This window comes from Saimiri boliviensis, chromosome 5 (assembly GCF_048565385.1).
Source record: "Saimiri boliviensis isolate mSaiBol1 chromosome 5, mSaiBol1.pri, whole genome shotgun sequence".
NCBI lineage: Eukaryota > Metazoa > Chordata > Mammalia > Primates > Cebidae > Saimiri > Saimiri boliviensis.
Window position 1 is genome coordinate 128,906,323 of NC_133453.1, and position 20,814 is coordinate 128,927,136.

Sequence of the window (20,814 nt, forward strand, 5' to 3'; positions counted from 1 at the left end):
AACATTGTAAAATCAAATTTTAAGTTGCATGTATGGCTTTTAAATAATGTTTAGACATTTTAAAAACCTCTTAGTCAAGTTTGTTACTTTTTTTTTTTTTTAATAGTTGCTACTTAAGCTGTCATGCTTATGAAGGCCTTTCTAATTCCTTTTTTTTTCTTTCTCTGATACCAGGTCTACTCTGTCCCCCAAGCTGGAGTGCAGTGGCACGATCTCGGCTCACTGCAACCTGAGCCTCCCAGGTTCAAGTGATTCTCGTGTCTCAACCTCCCAAGTAGCTGGGACTACAAATGTGTGCCACCACGCCCGGCTAATTTTTTGTATTTTTAGTAGAGATGGGTTTCGCCATGTTGCCCGGGCTCATCTCAAACTCCTAGGTTCAGGCAATCCGCACACCCTGGCCACGCAAAGTGCTGGGATTACAGGCATGAGCCACCATCCCCGGTGAGGTCTTTTCAATTCTGAATGCAAGATTGTATAAATATTCACTGTCTTATTTTTGCACTTTTATCATTTCTTTCTAAACAGTTAAATCTCTGATCTGGCTGGGCGTGGTGGCTCATACCTGTAAATCCCAACACTTTGGGTGGCCAGGGTGGGAGGATCACTTGGGTCCAGGCGTTTGAGGTTACAGTGAGCTTTGATTGTGCTATTGCACTCCAGCCTGGGGAACAGAGCAAGACCCTGTCTCTAAAAAAATAAACCCTCTAATCTATCTGGAATATATTTTCTAAATTACCCCATCACTGTTTATTGGGAAGTCTATCCTTTCTGTACTCTAGATGAAATCCTTTCTGTACCATACACCAAGCCCTTCTTTTGGGTGCCAGGATAAGCACCCTGGCCTTGAGTGTGCTGTGAACTTTATTGTGGCTCACTGTCTACCTGCACATTCTAACACTGGTACCACATTGTTTGGATTGCCATAGCTTTGGACTAAACATCCCCATTAAACTTTTTCAAAACTTGCCCAATATATTGTGCATGCTGGGCGTGGTGGCTCATGCCTGTAATCCCAACACTTTGGGAGGCTGAGTTGAGTGGATCACCTGAGGTCAGGAGTTCGAGACCAGTCTGGCCAATATGACAAAACCCCATCTCTACTAAAAATACCAAAAAACAAACAAACAAACAAACAAAACTGGGTGTGGCAGTGGGTGCCTGTAAACCCAGCTACTTGGGAGGCTGAGGCAGTGAACCCAGGAGGCGGAGGTTACAGTGAGCCAAGATCATGGCACTGTGCTCCAGCCTGGACAACAAAGCAAGACTGTCTTTAAAAAAAAAAAAAAAAAAAAAACTTCCAAAAGAAATTTGAGATAATTTTGTGATGTTTAGAAGAATTAGAAATTGGATCGAGTAAAATTTACATGTTTTACACAAGAGGACTAACATCTTTATAATATTTAAACTTTCATTTCAGTAAATTTATAATGTTTTATGTCTCTCAAACTTTTCTAGTATAAGTGATCTTTTAGTGATTGCTATTTTAAATGAGATTTACAATCCCACCACTTTTAAAAATGAAAATTAAATCTATCACTTTTATGACTTAAAAACATTAAATAAAACTTATATAAATGTAAACATTATTAAAAAAACAATGTAGAAAATTAAAGTCCCCCATAATTAAAATCCTTTTTCCTCAGGATAAACGGTTAACAGCTGATGCATATTCATCAGTTTTTTCCAAGTCCGTAGGCGACAACAGTTCTGCTATTAGCATTTTTCTCTTTGCAATAGATCTTCCTATGTCAGTACACATCAATCTACCTCATTCTTACCTCTGCAGAAGAGATAGTGTGTGGTTGTACTTGGTGATCGGTTATTTATCTTGTAACTAGCCAATGACTGAATTATTTTGAAGGTTTTGCTGTTGTTAATTTTTTTGCCTTTTTCAGTTGGGTAATAGTTCTGGGTACGATGATAATTTTATTCCCATATTTTTAATCTTACTTCACTTTCTCAACTCATCACATTGACCAGTACTTTTAGAACAATGTTAATTAACACTTAGATAATTGTGCTGATATTCTCCATTCTTTTATATATATTTTTTACTTAGTGAGAAGAGTGTTTCTCCAAAACTATAAATTTAACTCTTAGTGTAAGATAATCTTAATATTTGAATTATACATTAAGGTTATGCCCTCTATTTCTAGTTTGATGAAAATATTATTAGTAATAGATGTTGGGATTTTATTAAATGGCTTTTTTCACATCTGTCAAGATCAAATGGTTTTTCTCTATTATGACTTAAGATGAATCGTTTTAATAGATTTGCTAATGTTAAGACATCTCTGCATTTCTACAAAAGCCTGATATAGTCATAGTATAGCATTCTTTTAATATACATCTCCTTTCAGTGTTAACAGTGGTTATTTATGATTGGTTGGTCCATAGGAGGTTTTTGTGTTTATCTGTATGTTCTGATTTTTCTACAAAGATCATGTATTACTTGTATAATAAAAATAAGTTTTAAAATGCAAAATTCTTCTGGATTTGGTTTGCTCATTCTATTATGAAATTTTTCATACCTAAATAAGATGAATAGTTGTACAATTTTTTTCTGCTGTCTTCATCACTTATTGGTGTTTGTTAACTTCTTTAAAAATTAAAAAGAACTTGGGAAGCGCTCTCTTTCTATGCCCTGGAAACGTTTAAATACTTAGAATATTTTGCTCTTTGAAGTTTTTATAACATATAAAACTGTCCCTAGTGCCTTTGTAGGAAGTTTTTGGTTTTTTCATGCTCATTGATTTCTTTAAACTTCCTATTTTTTGGCAATTTAAATTTTCCCGGCTGAGCGTGGTGGCTCATGCCTTGTAATCCCAGCACTTCAGGAGGCTGAGGCAGGAGGATCGCTTGAGCCCAGGAGTTCACAATCAGCCTGGGCAACATAGCGAGACCCTGTCTCTACTAAAAACTAGCAAGGCATGGTGGTATGTGCCTGTAGTCTCAGCTACTCAGAAGGCTGAAGCAGGAGGATTACTTGAGCCCAGGAGGCTGAAGCCACAATGAGCCATGAGCATGCCTGCGACACAGAGCAAGACCCTTTCTCAAAAAAAAGTTTCTAATTAAGTAAATTTTCCTAAGTAGTGACTGTTACGATTTTCAGATTTGTCGGCCTGGAGCTCCTCACTCCCATGTTGTATTTGCTTTTCCTTTTTGTTCTCATTCGTTTTTCCAGAGTTAGTCTGTTTCATTAGTCTTTTCAAATAACCATCTCTGAGATTTATATCTTAATTTACTGTTTTACTATTTCATGATTATTTGTTTTGTTCTTAATAATTTTTTCTTTTATTATTTTCCCACCTTCTCAAGTTGAATGCCATTTTAACTTTTTCTTCCTTAATAAAAGTCACGGTTACTAACATTGTAAGGTACGACTTTTCCTCTGAATATATCTTTATCCATCCCACTTAAATTTATATTTGGTGTTCTAAGTTATAAATAATTCATAATTTCAGATTTGACTTTATTTTTTACTGGAGTCTTTTGAAGTTACTCTTTAAAATCTCCAGGTAGTTTATTTTGTTGTTGTTTTTAGCTTTTCTTACAGACTTCTGGTTTTATTGCCTTGTTGTCAAAGAGGGTATGGTTTGTACAGTTTGCGTATTTTGGAGATCGTGATGGATGTTTTCTTGAGACCTAATAAATTTTTTGTTTTAATATATATCCCCAGGAAACTGAAGAAAATATGTTCTCTGAAGGGAACAAAATTCAATCAGATACATTCATTTGACCTTATAAAGTATATTATGGACCTTTAATTTTAATTTATGTGATTTATTAAGACTAAGAAAGGTGTGTTAGTCTCCTATTATTGTATTTGTCTGTTTTTTGTGTTTCTAACAGTTTTTGGTTTGTTTTTGATGTTATTTGGCAAATGAACTTTTTATATTTAAGGGAAAAATATTTTCCTTTACAGACTTGTATACCTTTGTGAATTTTACCCGATTTTGTTGTAACAGTTGTTTCTGTAGAAATACATAGTTCAGTAAAATATTTGTGTCTGTCTTTAAGTCAACAGAAATCTTTCAGGAGTCCTTTGTATCTTAACAAGATACTTCAGAAGTTCTTGACCTCCCTAAGTAGGCTGATGTCCTCATGGGCTACTCCTGAGCCAAAGCAAGAGTGGCAGTGTGGACTGAGGCCACTAGGCTTTGGGTTTTCTGAGTATGCCTCCACTACCAGGGAGGGGGACTTGTGCCTCTTCCATCACCTTTTCATACTTATAGCTCTTATTCATTCATGTTTTCATTTAGCAAATATTTATTGTGATCTGTATGCCCAGGCCCTGGGAACACCATAGTGAAAAGACTGACTTTCCCCAGATCTGCTCTGTTCCAGTGGGGGGTGAGCTGCTACGTTGCAGGCATTCATGGAACTCAGCTGACTGGAGATTTGTAAGCCTTCCCCGCAAGACAGAGCTCTCACAGGCGGCCGAGGACAGGGGCCAGCACTCACGCTGCTTCTCCAGACCTAGGATGACCCAAGCCATTCTGAAGACCTCATGAACACCAGGCTTCAGGACTGCCGACCCCAGGAGGATCCCACCATGGCTCTGAATGTGCCTACTTCGCTGCATCACCAGCCCACTCAGGTCCTCTGACTTTTGTAGTAGCATTTTTCTAAGGAAAATCTGCAGACTAGCTGCTTCAGAGCTATTTGTGTTGCTGGCCCATCCCAGGAAGACTTCCTAGATGAGGACCCTTGCATTGTGGACCTGGAAATCTTCATGCTAGAAAGCTCCTTATACTAGACAGAATAATGGCCCTTAAAGATATCCACATCCTAATCCCTAGAACCTGTGACTATGTTACCATACTTGGCAAAAGGGCCCTTCAGACAGGGAGATTATCCTGGATCATCTGGTTGGGCCCAGTCTAATCACACAAGTTCTCAGCAGCAGAGAACCTTTTCTTGGGTTAGAAAGAGCTGTAATGATGGAAGAAGGGTCAGAGAGATAACGATGCTGCTGGCACTGAAGGTGGAGGAGGGGGCCACAAGCCAAGGAACTGGGGCAACCTCTAGAAACCAGAAAGGGCAAGGAAACTGCTGCTCCCCAGAGCCTTTCGAAGAGAACACAGCCCTGTCAACACCTTGATTTTAGCCCAGTGAGATGTTGGACTTCTGACCTACAGAACTGTAAGACAAGAAATCCGTGTTTTAAGCAGTGACTTTTGTGATTTGTATGGCAGCAGTAGAAAACCAAAGCATTCTCATGTGCTTTTACATGCCCTGTGGTCTGAGAGCCTCTGCCCCATAAATCCACTCAACTATGTGGGTTTTACATGCCATGTGGCCTTTAACCGATGACCTCTTCATTCTGGCTACTATTACCACCGGCTTGATTCCCTAGTTCAAATTCTGAAGAGGGAAGAGATGAACAGATGAATACACAGGTATGATTGGTCCAGCTCATTTCTTTTCACTCCAGGACAATCCTTAGGGATTGGCTGTGCTAGGGGCAGATGCCTGTCCTCCTTTGGCCAGAATGCCAGACTCCAAGACAAGGTACATGGCTTTACAGGGGAGAGAGGTCGGAGAAGACCTGGGGGGAAAAACCTGTGGAGTTGAGACCTAAAGATGGGCATGAGATTGCCAGGACATGGAGGGTAGAGGAAGAATTCCAGGCACTTGGCTTAAGAGAACAGGCCCTTTGTGGGCAGGCAGTCAGGAAGCAGCATGGTGTTGCTGGACTAAAACCTGTGGTAGCGACAGGGACTGCCCAGGGAAAGTGGCCAGGTCTCCGAGGGTTTTACCTGCCAGGCTGAGGGGCTGCCCTTACCATGTGGGCCGGAAAGCCAGGGAGAGGTGAAGATTGGCAGTGCTTCGGGGTCCAGATTGGAGAGCTCCGAAGCTGGGTAGTCCTCACTTTCTTGGCTTTAAATTCCCTGAAACCAAAGTCTGGATTTACTTCAAGGCTTGGCTGGAGGAAGTAGGAAAAGGGAGAAAGGAGAGAGGGGGTTCCAGAGGAGGAAGAGAAGCGCTGATGCACAGAAGACATAATCAGGCCAGGAACTTTTATTGTGAGAATGCTCTTTTGAAAAGGATCCTTTTTTTCAAAGCCCCCTTCTTTGCCAGCCGCTAGAAACCAAATTGAGTATTATTCCAGCCTGACTAAGCTTGCTGGTATCTCAAAATACTGAAATTATAAATATGTAATTGCAAACAATACCAAACTGCAAAACAGGCAAAAGAAAAGTCCCACAAAGTTCTGATTTTGCCACTTTTTCAATTCCACATTCTTTGCCTAGGAAGAGTCTGATGCTGAGCCTGGCCTGTCTGTGGTGGGGAAGGAAGCCTGGGACAGAGCCATTGCACCTGCCTCTGGGATCTGGACCTGAGGCCAGTGAGTAATCAGCAGGTTGCCGCCCCCACTGGAACACCCCTGGGAACCACATGGGAGCGACAGGTCCAGGGGCCAGTGTACGGTTAGCACTTGGCCCATTAGGCCCAGGCCAGCACAGTGAGGCACATTCATTTGTATACAGGAGTTGGGTTTGCATTCGGAAAAGGTAGCACACGTGACAGACCTGTGGGCAACCTGGCAGTGGCCACACCATGAAGGAAGGCCCAGGGGCAGCTGCTGAAAGGAACCCATGCCCCTCCCAGCTGTGCCGGCTGAGGCCCCTCAGGCTGCTGTATGAGAGTTAAGACACTGAAGGCCAGGCACAGTGGCCCATGCCTGTAATCCCCGCACTTTGGGAAGCTAAGGCAGGCAGATCACGAGGTCAAGAGATTGAGATCATCCTGGCCAACATGGTGAAACCCCGTCTCCACCAAAAATACAAAAATTAGTTGGGCTTGGCGGTACACGCCTGTAGTCCCAGCTACACAGGAGGTTGAGGCAGGAGAATCGCTTGAACCCAGGAGGCGGAGATTGCAGTGAGCTGAGATCACACCACTGTACTCCAGGCTGGTGACAGAGCGAGACTCCATCTCAAAAAAACAACAACAACAAAAAAAGGTAAGTACCAAGATTTCTGTTCTATAGCAGAACTCTCTTTGGAAATGAGGTGAATTCCTTTTGTTCTGTGGAAACCCGGGATTAACATCACAAGAGTGAGGGTGACAAGGTTAGTGGGGATGCTTGTAGTCTGAGATGAATGGATAGCTTTACATTGGTCCCTTCCCTTCCCCTTTTCTGATTTTAAGAATTAGAGAAAATATATCGGCATGAGACTTCAGTTCCTGAGGAAAATAACAGTATTCCTCTACCCTTAGTATTCATTTAAACAAGCATTTAGCTGAAACCTTATTAAAAACTTTAAGCCCACCCAGGTACAGAAAGCTTTGCTTGTACAGCAGCTAATGTATGTTTTCATTTCACCATGAGTGATGCTAATACATTGTAAATAGTTCTTTGAGTTTATGTAGTACTTGGTACATAATTTCATTTAAATATTTAAAATAACTCCTGAATATAAGCAATTTTTCTTATTGCTAAAATAACATTTACATTCATACTTATAAATCTGAGGAATCACTATTACATATACACAGGAGGCCACGGTCAGTAGTCTAATAGTCTAAAAGCAGTTTACCAGAGTAGTGTAAACTGCTTTCAGAATCAAGGAACGACTCTGGATCACCAATGAAGGTAAGAAATAAGTGCCCTTCTTAGGCCAGCGCCACTTCTGACAGGTCTTGACATCCCGCATATGGACTGGTGGGTCAAAATCTCAAGTCTGCTTCCCTCTCCAGTTTTTTTTTTTTTTTTTTTTTTTTTAGACAGTCTCACACTGTCACCAGGGTAGAGTGCAGTGGCATGATCTCAGCTCCCGGCAACCTCTGCCTCTCAAGTTCAAGCGATTGTCCTGCTTCAGCCTCCCAAATAGCTGGGACTACAGGTGCGCACCACCACACCCAGCTAATTTTTTAAATTTTTAGTAGAGACAGGGTTTCACCGTGTTGGCCAGAATGGTCTCAATCTCTTGACCTTGTGATCCAGCCGCCTCACCCTCCCAAAGTGCTGGGATTACACATGTGAACCACCGGCACCTGGCCCCTCCCCAGTTTTAAGAGTCACCATGTTGGCCGGGCGCGGTGGCTCAAGCCTGTAATCCCAGCACTTTGGGAGGCCGAGGCGGGTGGATCATGAGGTCAGGAGATCGAGACCATCCTGGTCAACATGGTGAAACCCCGCCTCTACTAAAAATACAAAAAATCAGCTGGGCGTGGTGGCGCGTGCCTGCAATCCCAGCTTCAGGAGGCTGAGGCAGGAGAATTGCCTGAACCCAGGAGGCGGAGGTTGCGGTGAGCCAAGATCGCGTCATTGCACTCCAGCCTGGCTAACAAGAGCGAAACTCCGTCTCAAAAAAAAAGAAAAAAAAAAAAAAAAGTCACCATGTCACATAAAAGCTGCAGGGTCCCACCCCATGTCCTGCTGATCGTCAGAGGTGTCATGTGGCCCATCTACCAGCACCCTGTTCGCATGCTTTTCAACAGGCCTTAGCTCCACCCACTTTTTGTCAAACTTGGCTTAACGGTCCCACTGGCCGGGGTCCTGCTCATCACTGTCTTCCTCTGAGTCAGCAGACACCCTCTTGATTCTCTGGAGCGCAGCCTTGATGCTCCTCTCAAGGTCACTGGTGTGTCTGCTGTTGGTTGGTTTGCTGCTGGGGTTTGGGCCAAGGTCTGGGTGAACTTTCTTCAGTTTGACCCCCTGCCTTATGGCAGCCAGAATGTGCTCATTGACTGAGGCGTGGGGAGGGCGCACTGCCGGCACTTCGACCTTCCGGAGGGGGGCTCTGTCATGCCTTAAGGAGGCCAACACTTCGTCCATAGATCCTGAAATTGGGTAAGCAGAGCAAGTACCATCAAGAAAACATGCTCCCTCCCCAGAACATTATTGCTATAACATTGTTAAATCTCACATCAGTTAACAGCATGATTTAAACAAATAATCATTTCATTAAGCAAATGCCTTCATTACCTGCTAGACACATCAACGATAAGCTCCCTGATTGAATCCAGGATAGCTGAATAGCTCATGTTTCAGCTTAACCACTTCTTTTCTGCTAACTAACTTCTTCAAATCCATAGCAACTGAGAAGCATAGGCATGTATACCTTTTGTTAGAATGACTTTTTTAAGACAAATGTGATCTGTCCCTCCCATCCTGAAGACAGTTATGGATGCCTGGGGTGGAACAGTCTTACCCAGTGTGCATGACCTGGATACCTCTGAAGCTGTATCTCCTTCATTATCCTGTCCAACTAAAATAAATCTTTAAAAAAAAAAATTATGCTGCTCAATTTAACTTCAGTCTTGGATATTAGTAAGTGATGACTCATTCTATGACAATGAAGTGAGTAGGTTTCTACACATGAAAAGGCTTAAAATAAAACTTTAACCGGCAACTCAATGAACCAGGAGGGGTAGCGCTGGCACATTTTTCCGTATATAATGTGTTTAATTCCACCTACATTACCCTGAGGTGGCTTACATACTTTATTTTTGAGGATATGAAATGCTGTCAAAACACAAATTAGATCAGAGCTTCAAGGCATTGGTGAGAAGAAGCTATTTTTCACTCTGGCACTTGGAGACCCCTGAGAGGGTAAAATCTTTTATCAGCTGCTGGAGACAGGCCTGATTGAGGCCACTAATTTAGAGATCTGCCAGGTAAAGCTTCAGGATTAATAATGGTTTCTAGTTCAGGACTGAAAGGCCATGCTATGGCTAACAAAAGGCTATTCTGCTTTGGTTTTAAAGCTGTAAATTCATATTACAATTTCCTTCTGGGAGTAATGAGGCAGGTTTCACAATCAAGGGCATTCTGTGGTGCAAATTCACACTTTCTTATTGTTTCCTGTGAATTAGCAGTGTTTGAGTTGAATAGGTCTTCCCAAAACCATGTGCATTAAACCTGGGCTGGCAATGTGGCACCCCACAAAGATCTGCCCACTTCCGAAGTCTGATCTAGACACAGGCATGCGAACTCTTACTTTTCATACATGGGACAGTTGTTGCAAACCCCATGGAAACAGGCCATTGGGTCTCCACCTAATATTTGGACATTTTCTTTTTTTTTTTTTTTGAGACGGAGTTTCACACTTGTTACCCAGGCTGGAGTGCAATGGCACGATCTCGGCTCACCACAACCTCCGCCTCCTGGGTTCAGGCAATTCTCCTGCCTCAGCCTCCTGAGTAGCTGGGATTACAGGCACGTGCCACCATGCCCAGCTAATGTTTCGTATTTTTAGTAGAGACGGGGTTTCACCATGTTGACCAGGATGGTCTCGATCTCTCGACCTCGTGATCCACCCACCTCAGCCTCCCAAAGTGCTGGGATTACAGGCTTGAGCCACCGCACCCGGCTTATTTGGACATTTTCATTTGTACCTGGTTCTAGGCACAGTGGAAGCTCTGAACTTAGAACAGCCAAACTGATCAACTAACCAGAATCACAACTGGGAACTGTTATTCATATCAACTATTACAGTAACCTTGCACAGTATAGATGAAGGTGCTCAAGCATACTTTTAAAAACAAATTAACAAATTTTGCTAGAATTTATCTAAAACACACACACACACGTACACACACACAACCACAAAGCAGTAGGCTCCAAGTCTCGTCAGATTTAGGCCATTCTCCTCAATACTCAATGTCTAAAGCCATAATTCAAATTCTGAGTGAGAACTATAGCCGTATTAAAGAAACAGTCAAGAGTATTCAGTGAACTACGCTTGCCAAGACAAGTGGCCCACTTTTTCTTTCTGATCCATTACACTTTAGAAAGATTTCCAACAGTAAGGGTCCTCAGTCTGCTAGTCAGTCTGCAAGAACAGCCTTCTACATCTGGCTAATATGCCTCTACAGTAATTTGCAACCAGTATTCTGCTTAAAATACAACAACTGGATTCTGTAAAGGACTCAGATGCAACAGTAAGCATAATTTAAAACAGTATTGAAAATATTCCAATGGCAGACATTAAATACATACTGAAGTTTTAAGAAAACTTCAAATAGGTTGATACTTGGCTAACAACCTCATGTCATGCGATCATTAAAGGTATAGAGATGGTTTCTTCAAACTGAATTAACATTTATGAAACCAGATTTAGGCTATACTATACTTTGTGATGAAAGAATAATGATACTCAAGGCAGCAAATACTGGAACATTTTAAGACTAGAGAGAATTCTAAAAATGATTTCAATTTGAAGATGATGGCTTCTGAAGCTAGAATGCTTCAACAGCTTAACAACCCATGGGGAGCAGGGACAGAATTCCAGTGGATTACCTGGACATGGGAAATGTCCTAAGGAGTCACGTAGTCTCTCAGCAGGTGATTCACACACTAAAGGAAGTGGCTGGTCATCTTTCACTGGAGCCCTGAAGCCTAGGTTCTGATGAGTTGCAGCTTCAGAGGATGAGGACAGAGCAGGCAGAGGAGGTGGTCCTGGTGGTGGAGGTGGAGGTGGAGGTGGTGGTGGTGGAGGTGGAGGAGGTGGCAGTGGCAATTCCTCACTGGATTTGGAATGTGTTTGCTCACTAACTGGAACAAAAATCTGGACAGAGGTATTTTCACGACAGTCTTGACACTTGGGGGCTTTCACGTTACTAGCTTCCGACAGAGGAAAACCTCTAGTTTTCCTAGAGGATGGATGAATTACTGACACCATCTGGGAAGCTGGCAAGCACGTCTGCTGGGAAAGGCCACCTGGCAGGTTTGGAGCCACAGGTTCTGAGACAGAGGTGTTTCGGACAGATTGACCCAGGTGCTTCTGAAAATGAAAAACCATGGTGAGGAATCTGCCACAAGTGCAAACCATCAAAATGCTTAAACTTTCTAGAAATAAATTTATAAACAAATGCGTTTCTATGCGTGGATGGTCTAATTCACAAAGTAGTTGCCTCTTGTTTGTACAGCCATCCTTGCTACTGAATCCATTTTTCATGGATTAAAGGATAAGTATTTATATCCTTTGATCAGGTTATTACCTTCTCTATAGTAAAATGAAGATACAAAAGCATACATATAGAGGAAAATAGTCATCAATTTTTTAAAAAATTGTGGCAAATCTATCCAAAATGTTAAGTACCCACAAAAAGTCATAAATAGTACAAAACTTGAAACATCTGAAAAAGTCAGATAGCGTTCAGTGAAAACCAGATATAAAATATATGTATTACGATTATAAATGAGAAAAGCTCTATGAAAAGTGCCAGCAGAGTGGACACCCAAGCGGCAGCTATAACAGAGCCTGTGGATATTTCTTTTCTCTTTTAGGCTTAGAGTCAATTTCATAATTTAAAAAATATAAATTTAAAAAGTTCTGGTCTTTCAGGTATTCATTTGATTAAAAAAAACCTAGCCCTACAAAGAGCTAATCTTGAGAGCAGGGCCCTAAAGAAGGCACTGATTAGCCGACAAAACAAAATGTTAACAGTATGGACTCATTAACATGAACTAGGCCTATACATATTAACATGAATATATCTCAAAAACCTACATTAAATAAACTGGCAAAGGATGCATTCAATATGACCCTATTAATGCAAATTCCAGCTGATCATTGGTCGTACCTGATACTGGGGTTCCCTGACACCCAAGGATCCCCTCCGTGGCATCCTGGCTGCAGCATGCCACTGTGACTCTGGACTATTAAGTTCTGCCTTTTTATTTTTCTGGCAGAGATAGGGTCTCACTTTGTTGCCCAGGCTGGTCTCAAACTCCTGGGCTCCAGCAATCTGCCTGCCTCAGCTTCCCAAACTGCTGGGATTACAGGCGTGAACCACAGCGCCTGACCAGGTTCTCCTTCTACTGCAGTTTTTCCACCCACAATAAATTAAATCCTTTACCTCACGCAGCCCTTCAGATAGTCAAACAACTTCCTTGATCTCACCAGATGTCATGTATCACATGATTTTATTTCTAGTTTTCTCCCCCTCCTACTTCTTCCCTTCCAAATGTGCTGAAATTGGCTCTGTTCCCCTTCCTTAAAAAGTGGCACTTCCGTATAAACACAGAACTCCCTTATTCTACACAAGATGCTGCTGTCCATACATCCCAAAAGCCTTTGAGCTTCTGTCACACAAGTGGCTCATTAAGCTGAAGGAGGAAACTGAATTAATTCTCAAATTCTTTTCCCAAAAATTTAAGCAACTCACTCTTTCCCATCACCCCATGCGAGTGCATACTACATATGGGCTTTTTTGGTCTAGAAAACCAGTAATATATCCCAACTTTAGGTGAACTTACCCAGTTTCATTGGGAGCTTGGGAGGCCTGATTCTGTCACTTAAATCTGGCTGCCCCTCCCATTTTCATATCACCCACACATGGAAAAGTAATCTTCTATATTGCCAAACAACTCCTTGATCTGAATGAGGGCTGAGGAGGACAGGCTGGCCACACTTAGATCCCTTCCTCCACACTGACTCCATTCTCTTCATCAAAACTGTTGGTGAGGACAACCAGCCAGTTCCTGTCTACCTCACTGGCTCTACATTCATCTGGCATTGATGCAGTTCCTATCAATTCAGTCTTCCTGCTGCAGTTCACACCCAGGCCCCTATCCAGGGCAGTCATATCAGAATTTCTGTGTTTGGGACTGGGCCTTAGAAGAAGCTCCCTAAGGGGATTCGGATGTGTTGCCCAGGCTGAGAAGCCCTGTAGTGGCTCTGGAGTAAGAAAGACCTGGCTTCAATCCCTGCTGTTTAACCTTGAGCTAAGTTGTGTAACCAACCATTCTGAACCTTGGTTACTTATTTTTAATATGGTGATGAAAATATGTCACAAGCCTGTTTAAAGAACTAAGTGAGAGTGAATGTAAAGTGCCTAGCATGGTGCCTGGTACACAGAAGGCATCTGATACCTATTCCAGAATCTTTTCTGGGATAAAGTGGGTTGTTTCCCTTTTCGGAGCTACAATAAACTTGGGTCTTTGTGAAAGGGCTGGGGAATAAGAGCAGGTCTACGTATATAGTCAATAAATTCAATTCTTTTTGAGACAGTCTCACTCTACCACCCAGGCTGGAGTGGAGTGCAGTGTGATCTCAGCTCACTGCAACCTCCACCTCCCGGGTTCAAGTGATTCTTCTGCCTCAGCCTACCAAGTAGCTGAGATTACAGGTACATGCCACTGTGCCCAGGTAATTTTTGTATTTTTAATTGAGATGGGGTTCTTCATGTTGGCCAGGCTAGTCTGAAACTCTTGACCTCAGGTGACCCACCCACCTCAGCCTCCAAAAGTGCTGGGATTACAGGTGTGAGCCACTGCACAAGGCTAATGATATTCTTAAATAAGCCCCTATTTATTTTGTTTTATTTTTTGGGACAGTGGAGTCTCGCTTTGTTGCCCAGGCTGGAATGCAGTGGCACGATCTTGGCTCTCAGTGCAACTTCTGCCTCCCAGGCTCAAGTGATTCTTGTGCCTTAGCCTCCCAAGTAGCTGGGACTAAAGGCATAAGCCACCAGACCCAGCTAATTTTTTTTGTATTTTTAATAGACGGGTGACCATGTTGCCCACGCTGGTCTCGAACTCATGGATGGCCTCAAGCAATCCACCTGCCTCAGCCTCCCAAAGTGCTGGGATTACAGGCATGAGCCATTCAGCCTGACTCCCTATTAACATTGTTTTAAAAAACCTATTTACCTTTAGATAAATGTTTGAGGTGATAGATATGCTAATTACTCTGATTTAATCATTACATGTTGTGTATCTGTATCAAAGTATCATATTATACCTCATAAATCTGTACAATTATGTGTCAATTAAAAATAAAAGCAGGCCGGGCGTGGTGGCTCAAGCCTGTAATCCCAGCACTTTGGGAGGCCGAGGTGGGTGGATCACGAGGTCAAGAGATCGAGACCATCCTGGTCAACACGGTGAAACCCTGTCTCTACTAAAAATACAAAAAATTAGCTGGGCATGGTGGCGCGTGCCTGTAATCCCAGCTACTCAGGAGGCTGAGGCAGGAGAATTGCCTGAACCCAGGAGGTGGAGGTTGCGGTGAGCCAAGATCGCACCATTGCACTCCAGCCTGGGTAACAAGAGTGAAACTGTGTCTCAAAAAAGAAAAGAAAAAAAGAAGAAGAAAATAAAAGCAAAAAAATTTTTTTGAATGTTCATAACAGCTTTTAAAGGAATTTATTTCTAATAATAAAGTCAAGAAATAGAAAAAAAATTACAGATTCATTTTGTGGAGGAAATGCAAATGTAAGCCTGGAACAGAGGGCATAAAAAATAACATTACCCTCATAAGTATATACTTAAAAAAAATTTTAAAAAGAAAGATGCAGATAGGAAAAAATTAAAAACACATTTTACTTTTAACAGGGCACTTTCAACTACACTTATATCACAATGCTGCCTGGATAACATTTTAAAGAATTATCACAAATGTGGGGAAAAGCCAGTTAAAGTCAAGGGAGTTGAAGAGTTTTCAGTTTTCCCTGCCAATCTAAACCACCAGTCCAGCTAGGACTACTCGGTGAGGAGTGCGGAGCAGGAACCCAAGAGTGTTGTGACGTCGAAAACAGCAGTTATTTTATATCTTGGGTTTTGAATCACTGATGTTCTATTGTTGTTTATTGATATACCAGAAATAATGGTATCTTTGAAACATTTCACGTTCTGAATGACCTGTTCTTAATATTTTATACTTTTCTCTTAGGATGGGTGGTCTTCATTTATTTCCCCAGAAATATAGGTGAGGTGATTGTTTATAGAACTTACATCTTTAAATGCTCTCAATCGTTGGAGTGTTTTTTGGCGTTCTTGGTTGATCCATTCTTTGTTCTTTTGTTCCTCTTCTTTTAGTTTGTCTCTTTTCTATATTTAAACAAATGTGTATTTGTAAGTTGCTCAACATTACAAAAAAAATGTCTTGACAAAAAAGAGACTGTGCCCCAACATTACCAACCCCCCAAGGCTGCGCCCAGGCTGCAGGGCCTGGAAGTGAATGGCTGACAGCTGCAGGTCCAGGGCAGCACAACTCCAGTTTCCAGAAGTCTAGGCCTGCATGTCACACTACACAAACACAGAACGTTTTCCTTCAGAGACTCACCATCTGAATACTATGATGCTGGCGAGAGTATCTTATGCTTTCTTCAGCCTGTTGCAATCTGAGCTGATGATTTTCTTTGCACTGATCCTGGTGGAATAATACAAATCACCTACATGATTTTTTAATATTACCCTTGTATAGCATAAAAGGTTGAAAGAAAAAAAGCACTGCATTTGGGCTGCAGCATAAGGCATTCATTAATATCAGTTCTGGCGCAGCCCAGTGGTACTGTCTCCTCCACCGTCTACGATGAGAGTTGCTTGGCTGCTTATGGGAAGAATTTGTTCCCAGCATAGTGCTTTGAGAGATGAAAAACAATCCACCAACCACGACATATAGGCAGCCCTCATTCTTAAATGAGATGTGTCCCAACAATCTGTTTTCATGTGATTGTTTTAAACATACTTCCTCATATTATAAATACTAATTACATTTCCAAGCATACCTACAAAAGCAGAGCAACCTACAAATATATGAAAAATTACGTTAATAACTTTCACCTGTGCTTATCCACTCATTATACCAATATATCCTATGTGCACATAAATTTTTTTTTTTTTTTTTGAGATGGAGTCTTGCTTTGTTGCCCAGGCTGGATGGAGTGCAATGGCATGATCTCGGCTCACCACAACCTCTGCCTCCCCAGTAGCTGGGATTAGAGGTGCACACCACCATATCCAGATAATTTTTGTGTTTTTAGTAGAGATGGGGTTTCACCATGTTGGTCAGGGTGGTCTCGAACTCCTGATCTCGTTATCCGCCCGCCTCGGCCTCTCAAAGTGCTGGGATTACTGGCCTGAGCCACTGCATCCAGCTGCAAAATTCTTCATCTATGTAAAAATATACAGTAATACTCACAGATAATACTAACATTTATTGAGGTTTTAGCTGCTAGCCTCAATGCCAACTACTTTTCATGTCTTATGCTACTTTATCCTCACATGAATCATGAGATTGTATTACCACCATCATCCTCTATTTAACAGATGAGAAAACTGAGCTCCAAAGACCTTTAAATAATTTACCTAAGGTTACATGGCTATCTAGATAAGTAGACAAGATGTGATTTGAACCCAAGTTGAGAGCTAACCTCAACTGCCATTCTATTAACTGAGTGCCTTCCAAATTTCTGGAATCAGTGCAAGAGCTCCCCTAAATGAGGTCGGGGGAGTGATTATATCTTCAGAGTGAAAGTTAATGCTCCAAATCTGGATAGAGAAGGCACAGGAGCATTTTATGTGTACACACACACACACACACACACACACACACACACACACTGCCAAGGAGAGAGAGGCATCTCATCCACAGTGCCATGGGAGTGCCAAAGGAGACTTCTCTCAGTGCTCATGGTTTTTCTGAAATGTGGAGCAAAGGGCAAATGCCTGTGTATCTTCAAATCCTCTGAAGAACAGTTCCTAAATCCAGAAGTACAATTCTTAAACATAAACATTCAAATAATATACTCTTCTAACAAAGTTTTTTATTTTTATTCTTTATTAGAGACAGGGTCTCGTTCTGTCACCCAGGCTGAAGTGTAATGGTGCAATCATAGTTCACTGAAGGCTCAACCTCCTGGGCTCAAGCAATGCTCCTGCCTCAGCTTCTTCAGTAGCTGGCTCTATAGGTGCACACCATAGAGATTAAGTCTCACTGTGTTGTCTGGTCTCAAACTTTTGGCCTGAAGGGATTCTCTCACCTCAGCCTCCCAAAGTACTAGGATTACAGGCATGAGCCACCACACCTAGTCAAGCTTTTTGTATTTACATTGAAGAGTAACATTTTTGTAAGCTACAAAAGTCACGATTTTCTTGTTTTCCTAATTCTAATAAGAAAAGTATAGTAGGCTGGGTGTGGTGGCTCATGCCTGTAATCCCAGCACTTTGGGAGGCCGAGGCAGGTAGACTGCTGGAGGTCAGGAGTTCAAGACCAGCCTGACCAACATAGTGAAACCCTGTCTCTACTAAAAATACAAAAACTAGCCGGACATGGTGGCAAGCACCTGTAATCCCAGTAATCCCAGCTATGTGGGAGGCTGAGGCAGGAGACTCGCTTGAACCTGGTAGGTGGAGGTTGCAGTGAGCCAAGATCACGCCATCACACTCCAGCCTGGGAGACAGAGCAAGACTCCATCTCAAACAAAACAAAAAACAAAAAAAAGTATAGTAAATGTGACTAAATACATATAAAAGTCTAGATAAAAATGATATATAGAAGCTTCCTTTTTTTTCTGTCGGAAAAAATTAAATTTCTTAGTGTGTTATCTTTTATGTATTCATGGATTTTTAAAAATTAAGAAAATCGTCAGGCACAATGGCTCACGCCTGTAATCCCAGCACTGAGGCAGAGGCCAAGGCAGACAGATCACTTGAGGTAAGAAGTTTGAAACCAGCCTGGCCAACATGGTGAAACCCCTGTCTCTAACAAAAATCAAAACAATTAGCCGGCATGTTCTCCTGCCTTAGCCTCCCAAATAGCTGGGATTATATAGGGAATACAGGCGCATGCCTATAATCCCAGCTACTTGGAAGGCTAAGGCAGGAGAACTGCTTGAACCTGGGAGGTGGAGGTTGCAGTGAGCCCAGATTGCACCACTGCATTCCAGCCTGGGCGACAGCAAGACTCCGTCTCAAAAAAACGAATTAAAAAATCACCAAATATAAGCTCTGAAATGAGCTGAATATTATATCCATAATTGATTTTTGTACTCAATAATTCACACAAAAAAAATTTAGAATTGTTACAGTTGGTTATTAGAAATAGTTTCTACCTATTGTGGTTTTTAAAGTACCTGTGGTCCAGGGGCAGTGGCTCACACCTGTAATCCCAGTACTTTGGGAGGCCAAGGTGGATGGATCACTTGTGGTCAGAGTTCAAGACCAGCCTAGCCAACGTGGCAAAACCCCGTCTCTACAAAATATACAAAATTTAGTTGGGCATGGTGGTACGTACCTGTAATCCCAGCTACTTGGGAGTCTGAGGTACAAGAATCCCTTGAACCTGGGAGATGGATGTTGCAGTGAGCCTAGATCACACCTCAGTACTCCAGCCTGGGTGACAGAGCAAGACTCTGTCTCAAATACAAAAATAAAGTGCCTGCGTATGCAATGGGCATTCAACAAATAGTTGTTGAATGAATAAATTAAAACCTTGAGATTTGCTAAATGCTTAAATCCCAAAAGAAAAAAAGAATATTTTTAAGAAAAATATTTTAAAAGAGCATTTTAGCCATAGCCATGGATAAGTATGTAAGCACATTAAAAAATTAATGACTGTGTTGGTAAAAACCTTATTTCAATACCTCTTTGTCCTTCATAAAAGAATATCTGGGCCGGGCGCGGTGGCTCAAGCCTGTAATCCCAGCACTTTGGGAGGCCGAGGCGGGTGGATCACGAGGTCAAGAGATCGAGACCATCCTGGTCAACATGGTGAAACCCCGTCTCTACTAAAAATACAAAAAAGTAGCTGGGCATGGTGGTGCGTGCCTGTAATCCCAGCTACTCAGGAGGCTGAGGCAGGAGAATTGCCTGAACTCAGGAGGCAGAGGTTGCGGTGAGCCGAGATTGTGCCATTGCACTCCAGCCTGGGTAACAAGAGCGAAACTCCGTCTCAAAAAAAAAAAAAAAGAATATCTGGAAGAGAAAAGAAAGCCGCTCTGGGCATACCTACCTTTTTGCTCCGGAGAGAGGCTCTTTTGGCACAGATCCTGCCCCGTTTAGACTCCAGCTGCTGGCACTGCCTTCTGAGTTCTTTCACTTCCAAATTCTTATTGTCCTGCAGCCCCACCACACAGTCAATGACTTTAAGTTCCTCTGGACTTTCACACGGATCGTAATAGACAACTTCATCCTGTTTTTCTAAAAATGTATTAACGATTGTTTAAAACATTATTTTAGAAAATGCACTAAATATTTTTAACTGTAAGAAAAATAAAGATCACTTGTAATCCCACCACTGAGGGAGAATCACTATTTACATATATATAAAACGTGTATATATAGGTAATATACATATACACACGTATATATATATGAATGTATACATGTGCATACACACACACATACTACTTACATAGCTACACATATCAACAGAATTCTAAGACATCATTTTTCCTGGAATGGAAATAAAAATTTTTAGGCTGGGCACAGTGGCTCACACCTGTCATCCCAGCACTCTGGGAGGACAAGGCAAGCAGAACACCCAAGGTCAGGAGTTCAAGACCAGCCTGGCCAGCATGGCAAAACCCCATCTCTACTACTAAATATACAAAGATTAGCTGGGTACAGTGGCACATGCCCGTAATCCCAGCTACTCAAGAGGCTGAGGCAGGAGAACCGCATGAACCTTGGAGGTGGAGGTTGCAGTGAGCTGAGATCACACCACTGCGCTCCAGCCTGAGCAACAGATCGAGACTCCATCTCCAAAAAGTTTTTTTAAAAATTGAAAATAAGGTAAATTTTAATGGCAGCATAGTATTCTCTAAGCAATCCATGTTGTTAGGCTGTTCGAATGTTCCATTATTATTCATTTCACTGTGATGAACATCTCTGTATAAATCTTTCTGTACACTTTTTATTATTTCCTTAACAGATAAATACAATTTAAGAATCTTGATACTCATTGCCAAATTGCCCTCCAGAAAGGCAACTCACATTCTACAAGCAATGTTATTAAGATGACTTAATGATATTTAATCTTGATTACCTATTGATTTTTTAAAAGTCGTGCTTACTGTAACAAATTCAGACCCTCCAGAAGTACATAAAATGAACAGTGAAATTTTCTT

At 41.9% G+C, this 20,814-nt stretch overlaps 1 protein-coding gene across 4 annotated transcripts in view; it reads right to left on the reverse strand.

The window, feature by feature from the left end:
* Positions 1–4,932: 4,932 nt before the first annotated feature.
* The window catches only part of WHAMM (WASP homolog associated with actin, golgi membranes and microtubules), a 95,944-nt gene continuing 80,062 nt past the window's right edge, over positions 4,933–20,814 (reverse strand). For 3 of the 4 annotated variants that reach the window (XM_074399950.1, XM_039480045.2, XM_039480048.2), the window contains 5 exons: positions 19,698–19,885; positions 16,029–16,115; positions 15,698–15,793; positions 11,258–11,741; positions 6,010–8,796 (listed from right to left, as the gene is read on the reverse strand). In XM_074399950.1, coding sequence (XP_074256051.1) covers positions 8,489–8,796; positions 11,258–11,741; positions 15,698–15,793; positions 16,029–16,115; positions 19,698–19,885 — 1,163 coding nt within the window. In that variant the 3' untranslated portion in view covers positions 6,010–8,488. Of the gene's footprint in view, positions 5,898–6,009; positions 8,797–11,257; positions 11,742–15,697; positions 15,794–16,028; positions 16,116–19,697; positions 19,886–20,814 lie in introns of those variants that run through there. The other variant, XM_074399951.1, reaches the window with a different exon arrangement.